This window comes from Cyclopterus lumpus, chromosome 4, assembly GCF_009769545.1.
Source record: "Cyclopterus lumpus isolate fCycLum1 chromosome 4, fCycLum1.pri, whole genome shotgun sequence".
In the NCBI taxonomy this organism is placed as follows: domain Eukaryota; kingdom Metazoa; phylum Chordata; class Actinopteri; order Perciformes; family Cyclopteridae; genus Cyclopterus; species Cyclopterus lumpus.
In genome coordinates this window covers 19,800,829-19,823,935 of record NC_046969.1, presented here as the reverse complement: position 1 = coordinate 19,823,935, position 23,107 = coordinate 19,800,829, and the positions used below count along the sequence as shown (strand labels likewise).

At 42.5% G+C, this 23,107-nt stretch overlaps 1 protein-coding gene across 1 annotated transcript in view; it reads right to left on the bottom strand.

Annotated features, from left to right (window-relative positions):
• Window positions 1-23,107, bottom strand: part of agbl4 (ATP/GTP binding protein-like 4) — a 236,494-nt gene that overhangs the window by 101,284 nt on the left and 112,103 nt on the right. The window contains exon 5 of the mRNA XM_034530650.1: window positions 5,556-5,772. Within this exon, the coding sequence (XP_034386541.1) occupies window positions 5,556-5,772 (217 nt within the window). The remainder of the gene's footprint in view (window positions 1-5,555; window positions 5,773-23,107) is intronic.

Sequence of the window (23,107 nt, the reverse complement as noted above, 5' to 3'; positions counted from 1 at the left end):
CCGCCTGTAAACAGAAGTGAGTCGTTCACTATTTGAACACAAAGTGGATGCTCTGGAAGTGGTTACACTTTGCAGCGTCGCCTCATCCACATGATAACGTGCTGATTGGCTGTTCAGGTGTTGGCCTTTAAAGGCAGTCGGTGGTTGGAGGGCTCTCTTCGTTACAAACCATTCACAGAATGGCTCCAGCGTCGGGGACTCAGCTCTCATCCGCTTTCACCAAAAGTCGGCATTAATTAGTTACTGTAATTAAAACTGGCACTTTGCCATATTGCGCGCTGTCACATTACTTGATGACAATGTCTGATGTGAAAAAACTTGTTAAGACGATTTGAATGGTGTCAGTTTCGCAATTTCCGCACAGAAATGAACATTTCCTGTGACATGATTGTGCTCCTAATGTGTTACAGCTTAAGTATTATGTCTCATATATTTATAATCTTAGAAGTTACAGCTAGAGAGCTAGATATTGTTTTGTTTAATGTCTTTACAACCATTAAATAAAATCCTATGATGAAAAGGTAACACATCCGGTATGTGTGGCTGTCGCATGACTTTAATAACCCTGTCCAATGATTTTATTCACCCGATTTGACAACTTTCTTGCTAGATTTATCGACGTTTGGAGCTACTGCTGCTAGCTACCTTCATTGTAAACGGGTTTCTGACACTGGGTCGGTTTTTCGGATCGATACTTTCAAAATCTAGCTGACTTTTGCTGGTTTCCGAGATGTTGCAAACCCTAGCTTACAGCAAGGTTACATCAGGACTGTACAATGTTGTGATGCAAAGGCAAAACGTTTCATGTCATGATGAAATGCCCATGACACTAAATCTGTAATTGTGATTTCGTTGTTTCAAAAGAGTGTCGAACACTCCCCCTTTCAAATGTCTTTTGTCATTTTCTTATGACAAAAGACAAGTTGTAAGCCAAATTTGACTCCTCATAACTAATGGTGTACCTGATTTTACCTCTAAACCTGACAAAGAGCAATACATGTAATATTCTAGTTTTTCTAATGTAATATCCACACTTTAAAGGGAGTGCTTTATAGAGAGAGAGTCTTTGGGAGGCTGACATCTTAATAGTCTCTCATTAATGATGAAATAAGCCTTGCGTGTGGTGAGTTTCCTATGTTTTCTGTTCCTCCATCAGTTTGCCTATAGCTCCTCCAATGTGGCTGCTGACCTTCTCCTCTCTCCACGGCTGGAGTGGCTATTGATTGGATCTTGGCACATAGTGTACAAACATAGAGATGAGGAGAGAGAGACATAGAGAGAGAGAGAGAGAGAGAGGCAGATATAGCTGCAGTGCCCACTCCACTCCCCTCCTCTTGCTCAAAAAAAAAGAAGGAAAAAACAGAAAAACCCTGTTATTTGAGACTCCACTCCCACTGAGAAGACATGGTACCTGAACACTGATAGCAGACAGGATTAGGTCTAAAATTCAATCACAACAGTCTAAGTAATGTTAAGTCACTGCAGCCGACAGTGACCGCTGACTCTCTTCAACACAGTCCAAGTGATCTATCATAATCGTGCTTTGATTTGGGAGATTTCAAGAACTGAGTGGACGTGACATCTCTGCGCCGTGATTCTGAGATCAATAGTTTGACTTGATGTGGGTATGTGAACAGAGTCACAGTATAACAGCAGGCAAGGATTTAGGCCTCTGAAGTTGCAGGCAGGCAAAGTCTCAGACACCCTTAAGGCTGGTGTGTGGCCTGTCCACTCTCCTACCCTGAAGTCTCCCATTTACACTTTCTCTCCATCTGGTCTACAGGCAGAGGCTGTGCTGTGTCAGAGGTGACTAATAATGTCATAGACCTCCCCTCCCCAGCGGGGCCAGCAGAAGGAAAAACTCAAACTGTTGCCTCCGCAAACTCCCGGGAAGACACTGGCCACTGGTGAGGAAAAAAAAATGCTTTGTCAACATGGCAAGGTAGGCAAATACGGTGCTTCAAATCTAGATGGCTGGGGGACACTTGAGGACCGTGCGGAAATGAGGAAATCGTTTTAAAAAGGAGGAAGCAAGTAGGAATCTCTTCAAAAAAGCGTGTTGGTAGTGTAGCAGGTCAAACACGTTCCCTCTTTCTCTGTGTCTTTGTGGAGATGGAAGCCTCAGGGGAAGGGAAGAGAGAGAGAGAGGTTTTCTCAGATACTGTCAGGATGGTCTACAAAAGGAAATGTTCAGACAGACAGGGACCAGAGGAACAGACGAAGGGCCATGAACCCTGCTGAGCAGGAACAGGAAGAATCCAAACCCTTCTCCTCTGGGGAATAAGAGAAATTCTTCTGGTATTTGTCTTTGTGGATGAAATGTATGAGTGAGTGTGTGTGTGTGTGTGTGTGTGTGTGTGTGTGTGTGTGTGTGTGTGTGTGAGAGAGTGTGTGTCTACGAACAATTGTGTGTGTGTGTGTGTGTCTATATGTGTATTAAAGGACCTCTGTGTTTATGCATTGTGGTTAATCACGACCAGCTATTGATCGAATAATCAATTTAAACACACAAATACACACAACAATTTACTCGAATAAAAAACAAGGTTATACAATTATTTTTCAATACTTACATTAAATACACGTCCTGCATAGTCTAATTACGCCAGATATCGTCTAACAGCCAGAAAGGGATTAAGCATATTTCTCAAAATGTCTATAACTAAGTATTCCTTTAAATAATTGTATTTGCCTGAGGAGGCTCAGGCTGTGCATGTTTTTAAGGGGGCACAGCACTTCAGAGCTATAGTATATAGTACTTAATCTGTATTAAGTTGATCGCCAATGTCAAGACATTACAAATTCAATTATATTTTCTCTGTTCTTGCTTTTTGTTAGTAGTCTAGCTGGTGTGTTCTGCACCAGTTCTGAGTTTGTGAATTATTTTCTAATTTATGCCAGTTATGAAACCAATGCTAATCTAAACCTAAGGAAATTGCATGTCGGTGTCTCTAAGCTCAGATATAAAGTCCGTATTCCATAGTTGACAAAAACAACATTTGACGACCATGCTACAGTATTATAATTTAAAAAACACCTATAGGTTTTTGATAGAAAGCTACTGGTGCTTTCCAGGCTTTCCAGGACAACGTTCTGTGTATCATGGGGATATTCCATCTAATGAACCAATAACCAATCATTGCTCTTGTATCTCTTTCTCTTTTGATGTTTGGAATGTGAGATTTCAGTCAGCAGCAGCGAAAAACACTGGAGTTACCACCCAAACAGGCAAAGTCAAAATGGTAAAGTCTCCATTGGAAGAGGAAAACAAGTTAAAGTGAAGAAACTTGAGATTTAAGAACATGATATTCAAATCCTCTCCGCTTGCCCTTTCCATTCATCCCAGAGCTGTTACATCTCTCTCCCTCTATCTGCCTCTCTCAATTAAACCGACTTCAAACAATGCAACTCAGCTGAATTCAGTCCGGTTCAATGTTATTTTCACTCTGCTCTGAACATTGGTTTGAGTGAGATAATAAAAACATACCTGCCTTGTAAATTAGTAAACACTTCCTCACTCATAATGAGGAAGAGAGCTGCAGGTAAAAACAAAAAAAAAAGCTGACCTTTTTTTACAGTATCTCAGTCAACCAGTGCAGGCTGGATAGCAGGGATTTTGTACAGAGGAATACATTACAGAAAACAAATTAGTCAGCAAGATAGAAGAATGCCAGTGCAAATAGCCCTGGCTCTTATTTCCATCCTTATGAGATAACTGTCCCATTAGAAGGTTAAAGCTATTGTGGTGTCCCTGCAAAGACTCAATCCGTCTTTAAACTTTGATGCAGCCAGAAAGCTTTCCTCATCCCTTCTCATCCCTTCCCCTTTGACCTGTGTGTGTGTGTGTGTGTGTGTGTGTGTGTGTGTGTGTGTGTGTGTGTGTGTGCGATAGAGAAGGGTACCAACAGACAGAAAAAGAGATATGAGAGGGTGGGGCTGAGCTGTCTGCCACCCAGGCCCGGAGAACATAAAGAGAAAAATACGGCCATAAAACCTCTCTATGACTATGAATACTAATTCTGACTCTGTGAGCCAAACCAACCGAGTCCGTCCTCTCTCTGTTTCCCCTCTGTCTCGCTCGGAGAAATGATGTGGTTTGAAAATGAAGCAAGTGCTGCACATGAAGGCAGAACTGTAATGCTTCGTATTTAATATGTGTTATAAATGACAGAGTATAGATGGAGAGGGAAGATTAGTTAGAAGCCGGACAAAATAGAAATAGAAGTAAAACCGAGATTGAACCAGTTTCCATGGTGATTTGACTTGTACTTGAATAGGTATACCAGCCATTTTAGAAAGCTATACGTATACATCACTACTTTGTTTTAATTAATGTTATTGAACACATATACACATGTTAAATACTAAAGATAGCAAATGAATAGGGACATAATAGAGTTAAAGGCCTCTTCTTGTGTGTACGGTAGCCTTTCATATTTGATTCAAGGTTATATAGACTACAATTATCAGAAAAGTACTAACATGCAGGCTAAACGTGGCTCAAAGGTGGACTGCAGATATACATTTTAAATAAAAGACTATGGAAGAAATTCAAGTAATTTACTTGGCGACCCTAATAAAAAAAATGTTGTGATCCATTTGTGGCTCCCGATCCAGTGTCTGGGACCAATTTCTGACTTTTTATCTATATAAAAACAGCGTAACGCGATGATTACTCATAGAGTACAGTTTAGTTTACTGCCTTGTAAATAGAAACGCCAGTTCTTCTTCTTCTGTTGTATTTCTGGCGGAATTGTGGGCACCTGTAGTGAAACGCATTCATCTTGTCATTCTTTTTTTTTAAATATTGAATTTGCACTGAAGCTAGTTTTGAAATGTGATTGAAATTAGAATCTCAAATACTTAATTTCATAGTGTTACAGTAACTGCAGGTCACTGGATATTCCTTTTAAAAAAAAAGAAATCCACCATCCTGTCTGAATTTTATGGTCAGGTGCTCTTCACAAATACCTTTTACTTTCATGGCGCCCCCCTCGCAGCGAGCTTTTCTCTGAAAAATGTTGGAGGACAGAAGAAAAAGTCGTAATCTCTCAAGCATTTCTAATGAGTTTTTCTCCTACAATTATTTGATAAGAGCAGACAAGACTGGAGGCAGCGTGTATGATACACTAGCTCCTACTGCCGAGGTGAGAGCTCTGCTGATTACACGCAGAGCCATTTACACACTCACACAAACATGCACACACAGCCAGCGGCTTACAGTCCGTCATCTCAGAGTGCAACAATCCTAATAATAACACGAGAGGCTGAAGTTATGACCAGCAGGCACACCTAAGTTACCAATCTGGGTCTTCTTATCCTGAAGACACACACCACACACACACACGCACACACGCACACACGCACACACACACACACACACACACACACACACACACACACACACACACACGCACACACACACACACACACACACAACAACCCTTCCACCCCTTATCTTCACCATTCAACTTCCCTGCTCCAGCCATAGCCACTACCCCCCCCCCCAACCCCCACCCACAGTTTATCAAAGCACCTCCCACCTCCCAACTCACCACACTGAGTCCCAGTTGCTCCCTCTGCAGGTAGGGCAGGTTTCTGCGCTCCAGACTGGCCAGGTAGTGCTGCAGTCTGGAGTAGGTGTAGGGGTAGCAGTAGGCAAACTGGTATACGTCGTCCTCTCGGTCAAAACAGAAGGCGAAGGACATGACATAGTTGCGCCGGTGGTCAGGGCAGCGGTAGTAGTACACGTTTTTGGCAGGAAGCCTCTGCCTGCGACAGAAAAAGACAAACACATTATGGAGAAATTAGGATCATTTACAGGACAGGTCTTTTTAAATTTAAAAACACGAGGTCTCGAAGGGTTATATGACTGCATCAGGGGAAGATATGAGGAACGTTGAAAGCAGAGCACTTGTGCAAGAATGGGAAATAAGTGCAGAAAGTGTAACGATAGACGAGGAAACTGACTTGTGAGTTACCCATCGAGAGATGAGAAAACGCGCCCCGTTCGAACCGGACAATTTGTTGCACCGAGAAATCGGAGTGGAAGTGAAGGAGAGTTTGACTGCAATGTCGGTACATACGTCGAGCAGCAAAGCTGAACTGCACTTGATGAGCCTGTAAAGAATCGTGGGGAGGACATCCTGGACTCAGATCCCTGAAGACCTGCCCCTGCTCATGCTCCAGATTTGCACCACATTTCACACGCCATTCCCTTTGGTTCCGAGGCTATTTCACGACCCGGCCGACTCCTGGCTGATATCTGGGCCTATGGTCGGGCTGCAGGAAAGAAAGATGGATGGAATAATACTTCATGCTAACCCAGCAACGGGAGATCAGTTGTGACCACATCTTTACAGAGAAGTGGCTCCATCATGGCTCGCCAGATCAAGCTGGTGGGACAGAGTGCAGGACTCCGGTGGGACGACTCCGTGTTTACATCGATGATGCTCGCTGCTCAAATGTCAAAGCTGATGGACGGTGATGCCCTGATGTCAAATCTTTATCTGCCCGCAGGATCCACTGGCGGTTCTGTTGCTGCTGTTGACATTATGCAAATTCACAAAAAGCACGGCAGGAATGCACTACTTTCTTTTAGTTTTGACATGTTTTTCTTGTGTGGCATGGAACTGCATTCTGCTGTGCAACCCTTGTGTTGCAGAATGACAATACATGATGCTTGAACAATTGTCAATTATGATTTAATGCAAAGCCAGGGAGAACAAATACAAACTGACAGATTGAGAATGAACAGCAAAACAACAAAATTAAATTACAAAGAATAATACATCGTCGACTAACTACAAAGATAAATTGACTGAATTAATTAGATTTTTTTTAGATTAATTGGACGTTTTATGCAAATATGAGTAAGCTCTGTTTATTGTAATTCAATACTGAAAGACATAACAATGCAATAACAAAAAAGATAGACAAATAAGAAAAATCAGACCACACATACACAATGTATAATCAAGCCATGGGTCAATCTTTGAGGTGTTCCATTGATCTCCAGATAAAAGGAGAGCTCACCTTTTCAAGGGCAATTTTGGATCACAGTTTGTGTCTGTGAGCATCAAAATGTTTCAGCTTTCCACTTTAAAAGGCAGCAGCTTCCACTTGAATGTGATATTTTAATTATGATGACAATGACACTATTGTGCTATGCATGGTGTGTTTTATGTTTAATTTAGAATGGCAGTCTGAGTGAAAAGCAAAAAAAAAAAAAAAGTGTTTCCTTTTTGGCTCAAGTCTTAAGTTGTCGTGTAAGTGTGTGAGCAATTTAGAACAATTATATTGAGTGAAGAACGGGGTAAGCACCTAATCTGCATACGGCATGTTTCTGGTTTTGTTGCGCCTGTTTGTAATGCGCTGCATGTTTCGGGTCTCTATGTCTCCTTTGTTGTGTGCTGTAGTTGTGTACTTTGCTGAATTGTGTGTTGCATGTTGCATGCTGGGCCCAGGGCGAAATAAAGCTGACTGATCCGTGCGCCTCATGGCCGGTCGATGGGGTGCGGGACAGTACTGCTGCAGTCTACAGAACTTCTCTGCTTACTCAACATGTTTTCCCTTCACACTCTTGCCCCGTCTATCTTTGTTTTCCTCTCCTCCCGCGTTTAGCCCTCGCCACTGAGACATGGTCAGAGGCAGGTGGGATGCATGCAAGGGACCGCATTTGCCTTCTTTCTCTACCTTCCTGTTCTTTTCGTCTTCTGCTGTCACTCAGTGACTCTGCCTCGACAGTTTACATGAAGAAGACCAAGCGTTGGGGAACAACAGCGTCTGCCATCGGAGCCTTGGCAGACGCTCTGAGAGAGGAGGATAAAAGGAGGAAGATGAGAACGATGAGTGACTGGTGTGTTCCGGGGGTGTTGGGAGCAGGGAGAAAGGTGGAATAAGGAGATAAGGAGAAGATGAGAGTGCAGGGCGATGGCAGATCTGGGCCTGATAGAGATATACGGGAAGGGGTGGCGGCTAGCAGCGTAGCGGCTGTGTGATGACGGGGCTGGTTGGTGAGCTAGAGCGTCACTGGCAACAGATCAGATGAAGATGCTATCGGGGCTGTGATAGGAACAGGACCTGATTATCAACAAACAGGACAGACTGTGCTGCGCCAACTCTGACAGAGTGAACTTCTCTCTCTGACTCACCTCTGCCGAGGGAGGACAGGAAGGAGACACACAAGAGTTTTATGTGTTTGCACAGACGCCTAATACATCAGGTGTGGCGACGGACCCGCATAGAAATGCATAGTGAACACACTTGCATGCATTTTCAAATACTTGAAGATGTCCCTGCTGGTACCTAGTAAAACAAAAAGCTAAATCACTCAGACAGAGGGGACGGAGGGAGAGAAAGGCAGTGCTGATTATTCCTTCAGAGCAGAGGAGGAGAGAGGAGAATGTATCTGCATGTGGCTATCTCAGCAGAATACTAATGCAGCCAGTGGCTAGCTGTACCACACCCAGTCTTCCCACTGGAGCCAGATTACCAGCCTTGTCTTACAGCCTGTAAAGCTGGACAAAGAAACAGAAGAAGAAGAAAAAAATGTAATCTTGGGGGGGGGGAAGGGCGCAAATGTTCATATAAAGACCACATGGGTTTGAAGTGGACCACTGTGAATTAAAATTGACCGACAAGGACAAAATAAAACACCACACACACACACACTGGTGCATTACTATGGTGAAAGCCCTCCAAGGTGCGGGTTAATTAAAATAAGATGACACCTCACCTCTTTACATACCTCCCTGTTTGGCTCTGCCCACCCATGTGCAATCCCACTCTGTTTCTCCTTCTCTTTCTCTCCACTGGGCAGTGTGTGTGACCTTGCCGGATACTGAAAAAGTCCCGGCTATTGATTTTAATTACTGCTGCTTGTCCCCGTCACAGCATTGTAGTTATACGCCAATGAAAATAGCTGTGTGTCGTTTCATGGAAAGACACGGCCTGGAAGGCCTGAACGACAGGCTGAGGGAGGCTGTTTCTGCTTTAGTCTACAGTCATGGACACAAATATGAAAAATGCACATAAACTTCAGCGCAAGCACATTAATGCACTTAGTCCCTTTGGTTTTTATCTAGGCGTTAGCTGCTCCTGCGCGGCAGCTGGCAATTTGTTTTATCTAAATGGTACCTCCCTTTGCCCATCTCTTGACGTGGTACGCTCCCAACAGAATTATCACTGCTGAAAATGGAGAAGCTTCCCCTCAGATGATAACACGCTCACACATGGTTTTTTACAATTCGGTTATTACAGAGACACAGAAACATGCACACCAAGAGGAATACGCAAAGAGCCGCGCACTGAAACGAAGAGGCAAACTCAAAACCGTGTGTGAGCTACATCAAGGTCATTCCTTTGACAGCGAGCTGTGGGACAAGTTAACTGCCAGAGCGTCTCATCACAGCCTTACAGAATAAAGAGGAGGACGCAGAGCAAAGAGGAATAGAGAGACCGAAACACTAGACAAAGGCAGAGGATGGCTGACAAATAGAGAACGAGACAAGCAAAGCGACAAAGTCAGAGAGAAAAGGACACAACTGAAGAAAAGAGACGCGGGGAGAAAAGAAAAGCGAGAGGGTTTCACAGAGCTAGCAGGCAGCCGTTAGCGAGGTGTCACTTTGCCTGCCGGGGCTTCTGAACCATTGGTAGCTACAAACTCACGCTCTGATTTTGATGGCACCGCCGTCCCTCTGAAGTTTCGAGATGAAGGCTTATAAATTGGTAGCTTTCATACGGGGCGACAACTTGTCTATATTTTCAAATCAATCAAGCATAGAGGACACGCCAATCACCGCAGCTCTGAGCACTCTGCTCAAATGATAAAAACATACAGGAGAAAGCTTACCAGACCTGGACACGCACACGCACACGCACACGCACACACACACACGCGCACACACACACACACACACACACACTCTTTCTGTATTAAACATATCAGCAGACTAACTTGCGATACCACTATAAACAGTAACCGTGTTGTATTTAGATGAGAGTCCAGGAGTTATTACATTAATGGAAATAACTCATTTGTATGTCCTCTAGTGCTGCATCCGCTGTGGGTGTGATCGGATATTGACCGAAATGATTCAATTAACTCGCCTTAAAATGTAATGTTGGTCTAAAAGCTGCTGAACCTTGTATTAAGGTTTGCTCTGCTACTCACCTAGATATGTGAATAGCGGAGCAAATACTGAAGAGTTGAGATGAAGGAGCTTTTTGCAATACCTCTAACAGGAAGCAGCGTAAAAGGCCACCCGATGAGAGTCCACCTCCTGGGTGTTTTGATGTGAGAGTGTCTTCTTCTGTCATGTTTCAGCCTCATCAGAGGGCTGCTTCTGACCTTAGGAGGCCGCTAACGGCCTGTTGTCTCCACAGGTGTGCGGCTCTCAGCTCTCTTGTTACAAGAAAGTCCATAATTCAGGAGCGTTATTGCTTCCTGCAAAACCTTACTGCTGCTACTGCTACCAGCGGCATCAATCCAGGCTATTTCCCATTATCGGACCTGGTCCTGCATCTTATAGACTTTATGCTCACACACACGCTGCTGCACAAAGTTTTGATTTAACCCTATGAAAGAGGTGAATGTTTCACAAAGTCGCTCTTCAGCAAAGGTCAAATCCTAATCTACGACTTCCTCCTGCACATCTGATGAAGTCAGCACCAATCCAAGGACACATTCTCGTGAAGCCTGAGCCTAATGAATATACTGTACCACCACATACAATATACAGCGGGCCAACCGAATTACAAAGCAAGCACAGGTTGCCTAGTAACAGTGTCCCCAGAAATCTTTGTTGCAGCTTGATTTGCATCCAAAAAAAACGATAGATGGATGCTTCAAGAATACATATACAGATACACATGCACACTTCCTCACACATGAATATACATAGCCACACGTTTGACACTCCTCAAATGATTTTGGCTGCTGTTTTCTGCTTGACTTAGTATGCAAAACAAAAAAAAAAGACAATGAGTCCATCTAACATCTGGCATCAGTTTAGAGTGCCAAGAAATATTGCCTCTTCAACTATTGGCGTAGTAACACAGAAGGATTGAAGAAATATGTTATTCAATGAGAAATGTTTGCCAAACGGACTAAATATTTGCCTTAAATGAGCTGGTGGGGATCTGTGGAGCTTGACAGTTGTTCAGGCATATTGGAGGACATTTAACCTTCCTAATAGTTGAGAGCATGAATGTTTGACAAGCCAACAAAGACAACAGTGAGGTATAAAATAAAAGGGAGTGGGTGTGTGTGTGTGTGTGTGTGTGTGTGTGTGTGTGTGTGGCTGTCCGTCCTTGTGTGAAAAAACTCATCTCTTCCAGTAATTCATCTCTTTTTCATGTCCCCCTCTCCTCCTATCATCTTCTTCTTCTCTGTCTGATTTACTGTCTAGAAAAACATCTTCTACTTCGTGCCTGCAATTCTATATATACATTTTTTTTTTTTTTACTTTCTCCCATTTAAAATAGAAATGTTCCAGGAATACTCTCAGGACTCTTTGACTCTGACCCAATACCCTCAACACTCTTTGTCATGTTGGCGATCACACGAGTAGAAAGACTTTTCTTATCATGTAAATGTCTGCAATGTAAATGTGACTGCGTGCTCCAGTGTTCGCCTCTAACTCAAACTCCTAATCTGTTCCACTCTAAATCTGCGAGAGATGTACAGCACTCATACATTCACATGGGACACTTTTATCACCCCTGAGGGGCACACAGAGATGAAAGCAGTGTAGGATTTACTGTAGCTGCTCTAACGTAGCCTGAGATAGTGGCAATGAGGGAAATATATAAAGAATATACTTTTTTTTCCATTTCTTATTTGAATTCTCTCATCATTAAGTCTCCAGTGCAGTTTTTCATTTGTCATTTTAGGCCTTGTGCCTGATCATTTCCTGAGTGTTTATAGTTTGACATTTATATATTTTTTATTATGAAGATAAATTAATTAAAGATTTATAATTTAAAGTGTTACAGTGCCTGGATGGACCAGTAGAGGGCCACGGGTTTGAGTGAGAGGTGACCTCTCCACAGGTACAAGAAGAGCACTTTCAGGGACAAAGAGCGGGCTGTGCCTTTAAAAAAAATAAATACAAATCAACACAAACGCTGTGTGTTCTCTCCGACACATACAGTGACTCCTGAGGGGAGAACCTGCGGAACAAAGCAGCTCGGTTGTAAAAGCAGAAAAAGCATACACGTGTATCTGATAATAAAACGTACAATTCATAATTACATGGAATAAATATATAATTGAATTGAACACACGTGTCAAAAGAGACACCGAGACAAACTGGCAGTTTAGTTTCATGGAAACACAAAACACTGGAACGGACTACACGCTTTTTTCGAACCAATCAAACCTCAACTGCAGTCCAAAAAAGTTACAACATCCCAAAGGGGTCTCGGCTAGATGGAGCACGCTGGGCCTGCTAGCAGCTAGCTCCCCCGCGTCTTGAGGGGCAGCGGGGCAATTAGCAGGAAGCAGATGATCACCGAGGCCTCGACACTGTGGCGCCACTGGGCCCCACCGGGGCAACAGGGCAGGTGCACAATCGTCTGGGATAATGGGGGCTACAGTGGAAGCAACCATAATAAAACAATATCAAACACACACACACACGCAATCTCACACACACACACACACACACACACACACACACACACACATCCAATAAAATGATGATGTCAGTGTTAAGCCCCAAGTGAGAGGTGGTGGTGTGTAAGCTGGTGGGAGTAAGAGGAGATGACCGAGCTTGTGTGTGTTTGTGTGTTTGCGTGTGTGTGTAGTAGTAGTACTAGCTTTTGTCTTTGTCTGGTCTGGAAGATTGTTATTATGACTGTCTGGCGCCAGTCTGTCTATTCAGTCCACACACACACACACACACACACATACACACACATAGATAATGTAATGGGAGTATAATGTTGCACTTTGGGAAATGCTGCATCACACAATTATAGACAGACGGTCTCTCCGCTCTCCTTTCTCAAACTCACACACACGCACACACACACACAACCAAGATATATGCTGTGCATATGTTTGCACAGTAGGGAAGTGACCATGTGATTATCCAGTGGATGCAACTCTATGTAAGAGTCCAGTCCATTAGTCCATTAGTGATGGTCTCTGTACTGCAGCAGAGGGAATGACCAGCCTGACCAAGCTCACGGACTATTCATTCTTGGTTAATTTTTTTCTTTTAAAAAAAAAAAATACTAGTTTTCGAACATTAATATAGCGGCGCACAACAATTTGCTATGTACACATAAAGTGGAGTAATGCCGCACTGCAAACACGGAAGCACAGCACCCCCCCTTCCGGTTCCCCATCAGGCAAACACTGTTAGCTCCGTAAAAACTTGTTTTTTGTTAAAATCTGAAATAAGTTACAACCACTATGGCTACTGTACTCAGGCTGATTGGTTTTAATTACACATGATTTGTGTAATCTTTTGTGTAAAGTACATGATTTGTTTTAGCAAATTAAGTCGTCACCGTCGAGATGACTGAAAAAATATGACATGGAGGAAAAAATACACTCTAATCTCACCGTGTCTGACTCGCACCGAGTGAAGTCGGTAACAGGGGGCTGAGTGATCTAAGATCAAGCATCAGCATCACTGCTGCTGTATCCTCCTTATGTGTGTGTGCATGTGTGCGCGCGTGTGTGTGTGTGTTTTAGGTGTGAGTGTGTGTAAGGAATAGGGTCACACAGAGCGATGAGATCATTCTCTCTGGAAACGTAGTCAGTGGAAGCAATGCAACACACATGATACATTCTGAAATCACTTTTTATTAAATTCCACATAGGGATGAGCTCACCTCCTGTAGTCCATTACACTGATCAGATCAATTTGCAGATGTGGTAAAATAACCAACAGTTTGAATAATGCAATGACGAGAACAATAAATAATGAATTATCCTTTAGTCACACTCAGTGTTGCGGATTTTGCAATAATGGTTTATTTAACTAACTTAGGCTCGTTAAAAAGAATGGAATCAACTTGTATATCACAAAGGTCCTGTCACATTATGATCCACAATATTTCATACTGAACTACATTAATCTTAACAGTGTTACTGTATTTGTTTTACTTCTGACTAACCATCAAAAAAACAAAAAAAAACATCTATACTAATTTGTGTAGCTGCTGTTCATGTACTATGTTCATAAGAGCAGGAAAGAAAACATGGTATGATATAAAATAACGAGACACTTATTACGACCCAGATTTATTGTGAGATGGCGTTAACTGTCCACGTATGGCAATATGCCCAAAAATGTATATTGATTATGAAAAGTCATTTCTGCACCTCCTCCTAATGTGCTATAGCTCCTGGTAATATTACTGGTGTGTTGTTTTCACCAAACCATGATCCTTTCCTCAAGCTAACCAAGTAGTTGTGTTGCCTGAGTAAACCAAACTACAACCTTTTCACTATTCAATATATTATTATATATTCAATATTATTCAATATTATTTTTTGGGGGGGGATTTTGACTATTGTTCCAAACATACAATTAAAACATACAATACCTGCAACGTCCTCGACTCTGAGTTGTGTTGCGTGTGGTACCCCTCTTTCACTCCACATGTCTCCTGTATGTATCTCTGCTGTTAATGCAAAAAAAGCAATATGCCAACTAATTTATATTGATTATGAAAAGTTAGTTATGCTATTACTACTGATAATATCACTGGTATTATGAATACTACTGTGTTTTTAGAGGTAGTGTACTTCTTGAACCACATGCATGTGGTCTATACATTGATTGTTTTTCCAAATTTACATTGAAGATATTCAATCCGAAATGACCTTTTATTTTTCCTAAAGCGAGAAGAATGATCAGTTAATTCCTTCAATGGTTAGTCTAATGATGAGGTTATCAGGTGATACTTTATTAATCAGCAAAATGTGAGAATTTATGACAAATGTCAATTGAAGTTTTGAGCTGCAGCAAAATGTTTGTTTTCCCTTCATGAATGAGTGGTTATCAAAATTATACCGTGACTGATACATTTCTGGTAGATGGCCTGGCACATGAGGTTACTTTGAGGCCACGGAGCCGACGCCACACCACAAACACTTATTGAGTGATCAGCATGCAAACCCCATGTTGTGAGACTGTCACAACATCAGTAGAATTGTTCTCTCTCTCTCTCTCTCTCTCCCCCCCCCCCCCCCCCCCCCCCACACACACCCCTCCCTCCATGGCTCAGTATCCCCCTCTTCCCTGAGGGCCCTGCTGGCCTTGGCACAGAGATGCCAGCCTGTCTGCTCGCATTTCCCTTGGCACAGCGGTGGCAGCTGGGGGCATGGGTGCCCTGTCTGCCTCCATACTCCCCCGTATATCACACATGCACACACACACACACACATCTTCACACTCTCACACACACACACACACACACACACACACACACACACACACACACACACACACACACACACACACACACACAGACACTCCAAGTTCACAGCTTGCAGCCAGACTGGTGTCGCCATGTGCGTGCCAGGGGTAGCAGCACCCACAGGCGGGGAGGGCCGGGGGGAAGGAGGGAGGAGAAGGAACAGGGCGGGGTGGGTGGATGGGCGCTTGGGCTCTCAGACAGCCAGATGCTGCCAATTAACTTCTCCGGCCGCCACGGGGCTGTAGGGGTAGAGTCTGACACCTGTACCATCCAACTCCACACCAAACACTCACACTCACCTGCACTCCTACACACACACACACACACACACGCTTGCGCCTGATGGTAGGCATAGCCCGTGTTGGCGATGAGGGCCACATGTTGCCTAAAAGGTTGGGAGACAAACACACACCTGGATCACTGTAACCACTGACCTTTTCTGACCTTTGTCTAAATCCCCTTATCTTTATCAGTATGAAAAGGTGTGTAAAGGCACAGGTCAATGCATTGTATGTATATTGATACACGTCTGCAACACAAGGGGACCTCCGCCACATGTGACCCTTTGATAAAAGCCTTTTCCCCGCTCACTCCCTACATGTGTGTGGTGGTCAGTGTGTGCGTGCTGTCAGGCCGTGTTGTTGCTTACGCGAGACAGAAGGAATTACAGGCTATTACAGAAGAGAGCCTGTGGCTTCAGCAGCCAGCACTGCACTGCCCTCAGAGACCTACGGCTCTCAGAAAGGCAGCCTATTATTCCCAGCACAGTACACAGCTGCCTGCTGAACGCCAACGATATAAACATAGAAAACAAGCAGGAATCTGCACTATGATATAGTGCTTGTATTTCATAGTTTCATTTGAAAACAAAGTAATACCCATTGAGATGAATAAATAAACCGGGCGTGCCATTTGCCTGCAGGATAGGAGATTGACATTCACACTTGACACATTATTATTTGATATTTTGTAAGGCCATAAACATATATGGAGAGGATAAAACATGAACACCTTGTAGGCTAAGGATATACAGTATGTTTTTTTTTTATTGTCCACAAATCACGTGGAAAGACCAAAACCAACTACGAAGAGATCCTACTAACCAGTATTGCCTGTGTAGCTGATATATTGTTTATTATTCATCTGTGCCAAAGAGATCCATTGTTGTCCAGCAGCTATTCAACCCATCAACGAGCCACACCACTAGGCTGGACATCCTTCACCATGAACATGTACACTGTAGTTTATTTTAAGTCAATATATACACCACACACAACAATCTGCTGCCTTAAATTCACACTAAATCACCAAAATGTGTATCAATCCGCAGCCCAAAATAGTCCCCAACAAATGCACTATTTACTCCTGTTTGAGTAAGGGTGATAAAGAAACTACAGTGCCCAGCTGTTTTATGAAGTGTTAGAAGAAAAAAAAATCATTATACAATTATATTTATTGCAACACTGTATATTCGATTCCATCACCACTGCTGTACATTTTAATCTAGTATGTTGTCATGTTGTTTGCCAAATATGAAATGGCTGCCGGAGCAAGGAAGCTGCTTTTAACTAACCTAGTATACCAAAATCAAAGGACTATGTTGAACAAAATTGTAAACTACGATGAAAATGTAAGTACATTTCTAAAGATGATATCAAAACAGATATGTTTCTCTGTGGCAGCAACATCAGTGAAGAGTGAATTGTAGTCAACGTGTGCCGGAAAACTTCTGCTTGTCAGCTTTGATTTGAATGAAGACACAATGTCGAGTAGAATGTGTCACCGACAGCCCTGCGATGTTCTATCATAACATTTAATCTTAAGAGAACAGGATATGGTGATTATTGAATGGGGAGCATATAACTCAAGGCTTCAGCGTCTGCACACAAAAAAAAACATTTTCTCTCCCAAACAAAATTCAATATTTGGCATGGATACACAAATAAAAACAACTCTTAAGACACAAAGGTTAGAAAGAAAGAGTCTGACTGCTCTTGGGAGGAGGATGGATGTGTAGCGCAACGCATAATATGTCAATCTTTTTGTCAATATGAGGCTCACCATCTGACAGAAGATAAATATGTTGTTCATAAAAGGATTTCGGCTAACTTGTGAAAGTAGTCGATCATGCAAACTGCACCTTTGTGTTCTTTACAAATTAAAAAAACAACAACGACAATGGCCTCATGATTCACAGCATATTCTCTCACACACACACACACACAGGGCCCTGTCCATCAGAAGATGCTGTCCCTCGCCGTACTGAGTGACAGATGACTTGTCACAGAGCTAAACGGGAGAATATTTTACTGCAGATTGAAAGAGGAGGAAAATGCGAGATGGGGAATAGAGAGAAAAAAAAGAGAGAAATTGCTCCATTACACCAGAGAGGTAAATCATTCGACGTGCTGGATCACAGAATGGCACTTACATTTACACACGTGTTCACGCTGGCACATGTATGGACAAGATCCTGCCTGTCCCTGTCCGTGTTGCTACACTTGCTCTCTCCCTGTTTCACACATACACTAGTACTCACATAAATATGCACACACACACATACAGACACGCACACACATGAGCACACACACACACACACACACACACAATACAGATCATCAGAATCCAAGCATGAGAAAAGCTGTGAGGCTGGATCAATGTTGGGCTCTGGTGATTAGCCTTAATTGAGGAAAAGGAGCTATGGGAACAAAGAAACATTATGACCTTTTCCCTATCTGCACACGCCGCGCGCTAATAAGACACACTCTCATAATATCATACTGACCAGAATCGCCTAACTACATCAAAAGCACCTTCTCATGGGAACAGTATGCAAATGGATGGCACAGAGAGAAAAACAAACCCCGCGGATAATTGACTATGCTTGCCATGTTTTTGTGCGTGAATGTCAATTTTCACTCTCCTGTCGAGAGCATGCTGATTATTCTATCAGACAAAAAGATTGGCAGTGTTCCACATGCTGGTGTTGTGGAATGGCCTGTCTCGCTTTCTGTCTCTCAGACTCTCTTATTTATTTTTCTTCCTACATCCTCTGTCTCTCTCCCTCTGTTTCTCACTGAGTCAAATACCACACGCCAGGAAAGCGCTGTTTGGACTGAGATAAGAACGAGAGGGATACAAGTTATTCCTGGACTGGGGAATACGACTGTGATGTCCAAGTGCATGGACCACTGGCTATAATAATACTGAGGCCTTTATTGTTGAGTGACTGAACTACAACAGACACCAACTGGGTGGACAATCACATATATTTAAGGTATATAAATGATATACTATACTAGTGTGTGTCTGATCGGAACAGATTGTTTAGCTCCTGGTATTGGTGCCTGCTCGTTGGCCCCTAGAAGTGCTGCTTGGCGTTGGGCTGTAATGTTATAAAGTATATCCAGCATCAAGCAGCAGGCATGCTCGGTCCACAGAGCCCTGAAGCCCCGCCCACACTGCTACACAGAGCGCCAATCTCTCGTTTATTCAAAGTTTATCCATATTAAAAAGTGTCACGTTCACCACAATACGACACTGGATGTCCTTGGGTCCCCAACAATAAACCCGCCAAGTCTGAAGTAGATTGGATGAACGATTCTCGAGATATACAAAAGACACACAGGATTCAGAGATTCCCATATAGATAGCGAGAGCACAATATGTCTTTGAAAATACAGTCATGGCTAATGTTATCAGCGTTCATGTAATACATGTTTTTTTGTTGTTTTTTTAACCCATGATGAAGTTAATCTATTTTCTCTGTGAGCTGTGTTTGTTGTTGCGAAAAACCCTGAATTAAGAATTCCAATATGTTATTTCTCTGGCGTAGGAAAGTTCAATGAATATTTCAAGTCTCAAACGTGTGATGTGAAAAAGTCTGAAGCTGCCCCATAGACAGTGAATGGTTAAGTGACTTGATGGATTCAGAATGTGTTATTTCTTTCTCAGACCCGATCTGTCTTAGCTTCATTCTCTTGCAGCGTTCTCAGTTCTGCTATAAAGGATGTACTGCTACACCAAGAACATTTCCCTGGGTGCCCTCAGTGTCATCGAAAACATCTTTCTCAATTCATTGTCTATGGAGCAGTTCCACACTTATACTTCATGACATCAACAAATTGAGTTTTTTGGGGGGGATTTGGGACACAGCTGTCAATCACACCGCTAATAATGCTATCGGTGCTGCTTGCATTGCCCACAACCTTCACTGCGTTGCTACGTCCACGCTGGGTGCTACAAACGTGCTCATACAGGTGAGTGCAGTTACGTTTCTCTTTCATACAGATTTAATTTTAATCTCGTAAGTACCACAACGCTGTAAATTGTTCCGCTGTAACAGGTGCAACTAAACTAAGAGAGAAGTGCCAATCAAGCACACACCCACAACGTCCGGAGAAGAGCTCTAGTTGGTGGAGCAGCTGGAACCGGCCTCCCTCTGACGGCAGCTTAGATTCATTTAAAAGCTTAATCGTAGTAATTCCGAAGGTTGATGGGTTTTCTCATCCTTATAACACGATAACTAAAGATACTCCTCTGGGAAAACATTTCAGTGTATTGATGAAAACTAATTGCAGCTCTTTGACAATGTATAATGTGTGCAATGTGATGGGAATATTAGGTTGCTCTGTTGCGTAATATCTGTTGATACACATGGGGCCTGCAGATTTGAACCACTCTGAGAAACCTGAAATGTGAATTTGGCCACATTTTGTAACAAAATCACCCGAACAGAAGCACAAATAAACACGATTACGACAAACACCGAGGCTATAATAACTTTGTTTATGAATGAAAAACATAAAAGGACAAAAGATGATCACATAACAAAACTATTGACATTTATAAAAATAAATGCGTTACTGTAGCTCCGACTGTCATTAATACATAAACAAATGTTCTATATATATATATATATATATATATATATATATATATAGAGAGAGAGAGAATGAACCCAACTATAATCTGTCAAAACCCTAAAGGACCTCTAAGACATTCCTGCTTGTTTATGTGTACTAACTACTTCTCATGCTAAGGAAAGTGTGTTGTCTTCCAGCTTATGCACACATGTATACGTTGTGATATTGGGCTGCGAGAACTGTCAAGATGTGTGTGAGCACGCAGCAGAACTGACGGAGCACTACAGCTGTGGTGCTACGCTGCTGACGTGCTACTTTCAGTACACAGCCGACGGAGACAAAGAGTTGTGCCGTGCTCTGCACTTACTATATGTGTGTGTGTGTGTGTGTGTGTGTGTGTGTGTGTGTGTGTGTGTGTGTGTGCGTGCGTGTGTGTGTGTGTGTGTGCAAGTGTGTGTGCGTGTGTAACAGGAGGTGAAGAAATAAGGAAAAGTAGTTGTTGGCTGCCTACTTTTTATTTCCTGTCAAGGGCAAAAGAGCAAACCTCCTTCAAAACAACAACTATTTTTCTGTCTTCTTTTTAAAAGATGTGAAAGACCATGACATATTACGGTCTGGCCAAGCTGAAGAATAGATGGTTGTACAAATGAAAAGCAAGCACGAGTTGGGTTTGTCTTGAAGTAAGAAAACTGTTTCATCTTGTTAATTGAGCAGTTATGTGATCCTTCTGACTTTTGCCACTTTATATTGAAGTGGCACTCTGAATGTCATATTCAGTGCGAAGCTAGAAGACTCCCAACTAAAGAATAAAAGTGAAATATTGTAAGCAATTACTGACCTCAGTGGCTGTACTTTAGTATACTTTTTCACCAACATAAATATAAATCTCCTACACGTAGGCGTATCTGAACAAATCATAAATAAATAAACCAACTCGTGTTTAACCACAATATTCATTCAAGGCTCATTCAGTATTGAAACTATTGAAGGTGGCAGTTTATTAGGTTCATACTCTTTGAAGATGAGATTCCTCAGGAATAGGTTATTGTGTTAATCAAATGGGTGCTTGTGAGAAATGGCAAGGGTTAATGTGAATATGGTCCGTCTTACACACACACACGCACACACACACACACACACACACACAAATCCAACCCCAAAAACCTGCGTTTGTTACGTTTCTTCCCCAGTTTTCGTTTTGCTCTCGCTCTGACACACTGAAACACACGCACACACACACACACACACACACACACACACAGCGATTATCACCAAAGGTGCGTACGCCTGCTTGTAGCTGTTCCCTCAGGGAAAATGGCTGTACAGCCTCTCCACTCTCATTTTTCATTGTCTGCTTATGATGCCCCATGTGTGCACACTGACTTTCATTTAACCCCTCACAACACCAACACAAACACATTTTCACATGCAAGTAGGATGCCAACCCCCCCCCCCCCCCCCACACACAATTCATTTCTGTCTCCATCTCTGTTCCCTCTCACACTTGCACACGAGCAGCTTCTCTCTGCACTTGTGTCCCCCACATGCAGCCACACGGCGAGGTGATCTTCCTGCAACCAGTGCCCTTTGCCTCGTCAGACATACATGGCTCCAGGAAAAGCATTATAGCATCCAGGGTTGGGGTCAATTCAGGAGAGTCGGTGTACTTAAATATGTATTATATTTTTGCATAACTGCCCCGAGGTGAAATAAATGTTTTTACTTGCCTGGAGAAATCACCTGCAGAAGAAGGCTGGTGGGGATTCATGGTCTCCTGCTCAAGGACAATAGAGCAAAGTGAACACCTGACAACACGCCACGCTTTCCAGCTGAAGGTCTGCTTATACTCACTGGACCACACAGCTGTTCCACATTATGCTGCACATATATCCAACGGATTTGCTTTGTTACATCGACGCTATTAATAGTCTGACCCCTGACAGCCGGTCCTAACACGTCTATCTCAGTAAAGTTGCTCACTGTGTTCCTGGACTAATTTAACTAATCATTTAAATCTTAATTTCTTTAGTCATTGTGGTTGTGGATTTTCTGTGCTAAACTAGTTAGAAGTGAAATGCTTTAAAGTTGGCAAATTACAGTTAAAATTAATACAAATGTGAATAACATGGAATCCCGAACAGCTGGACGTGACATTTAAATGTCCACACAGCAAAATAAATGATGCCCAACGAATAAACTGTTTCGAATAATGGTTAGAAGCTCTGATATCGCCACATTTAATAAAATCATGACATTATTGTTGAATTCCCTCTCAAAAACCTGATGTGTTTTTCAGGGTACATATTAATCTCTACATCACTGCACAGGGTCCTTGATCCAGGCTCCAGTTGTAGCTGCGACAATTTTCTTCCAGTTAAAAGCTATCATTCGTTTTAATAGAGCAAAATCTGTTAACTTTCTTTGATTTTCAACTTGATATCTGTTGATACAAGTGTAGCAATAGCATCTGAGAGTCTAATGGAACATTCACAAAATGATCATGATTTTATTGATCGTCTCCCTCCAGAATTAATAAGCAAAGTGAACAGTGTTCCTTGAGCATCGTTATATTTAAAACAAAAGTCAGGAATATACTCTGTTATATTTATTAAATTCGACAGGGGTTACCATGGCTATGCCTACTCACAGGCTTTGTTCTAAATTATAATTTGAAATGTTCTTTAAATCTGCCCTCCATCCCATCCATCACGTTTGGATACTGAGGTCTCATTAGAACCAGAGCCAAGTTGTATATTAATGAAATTAAACCATGACAATCTTTTGTACTAATTTATTCTAAG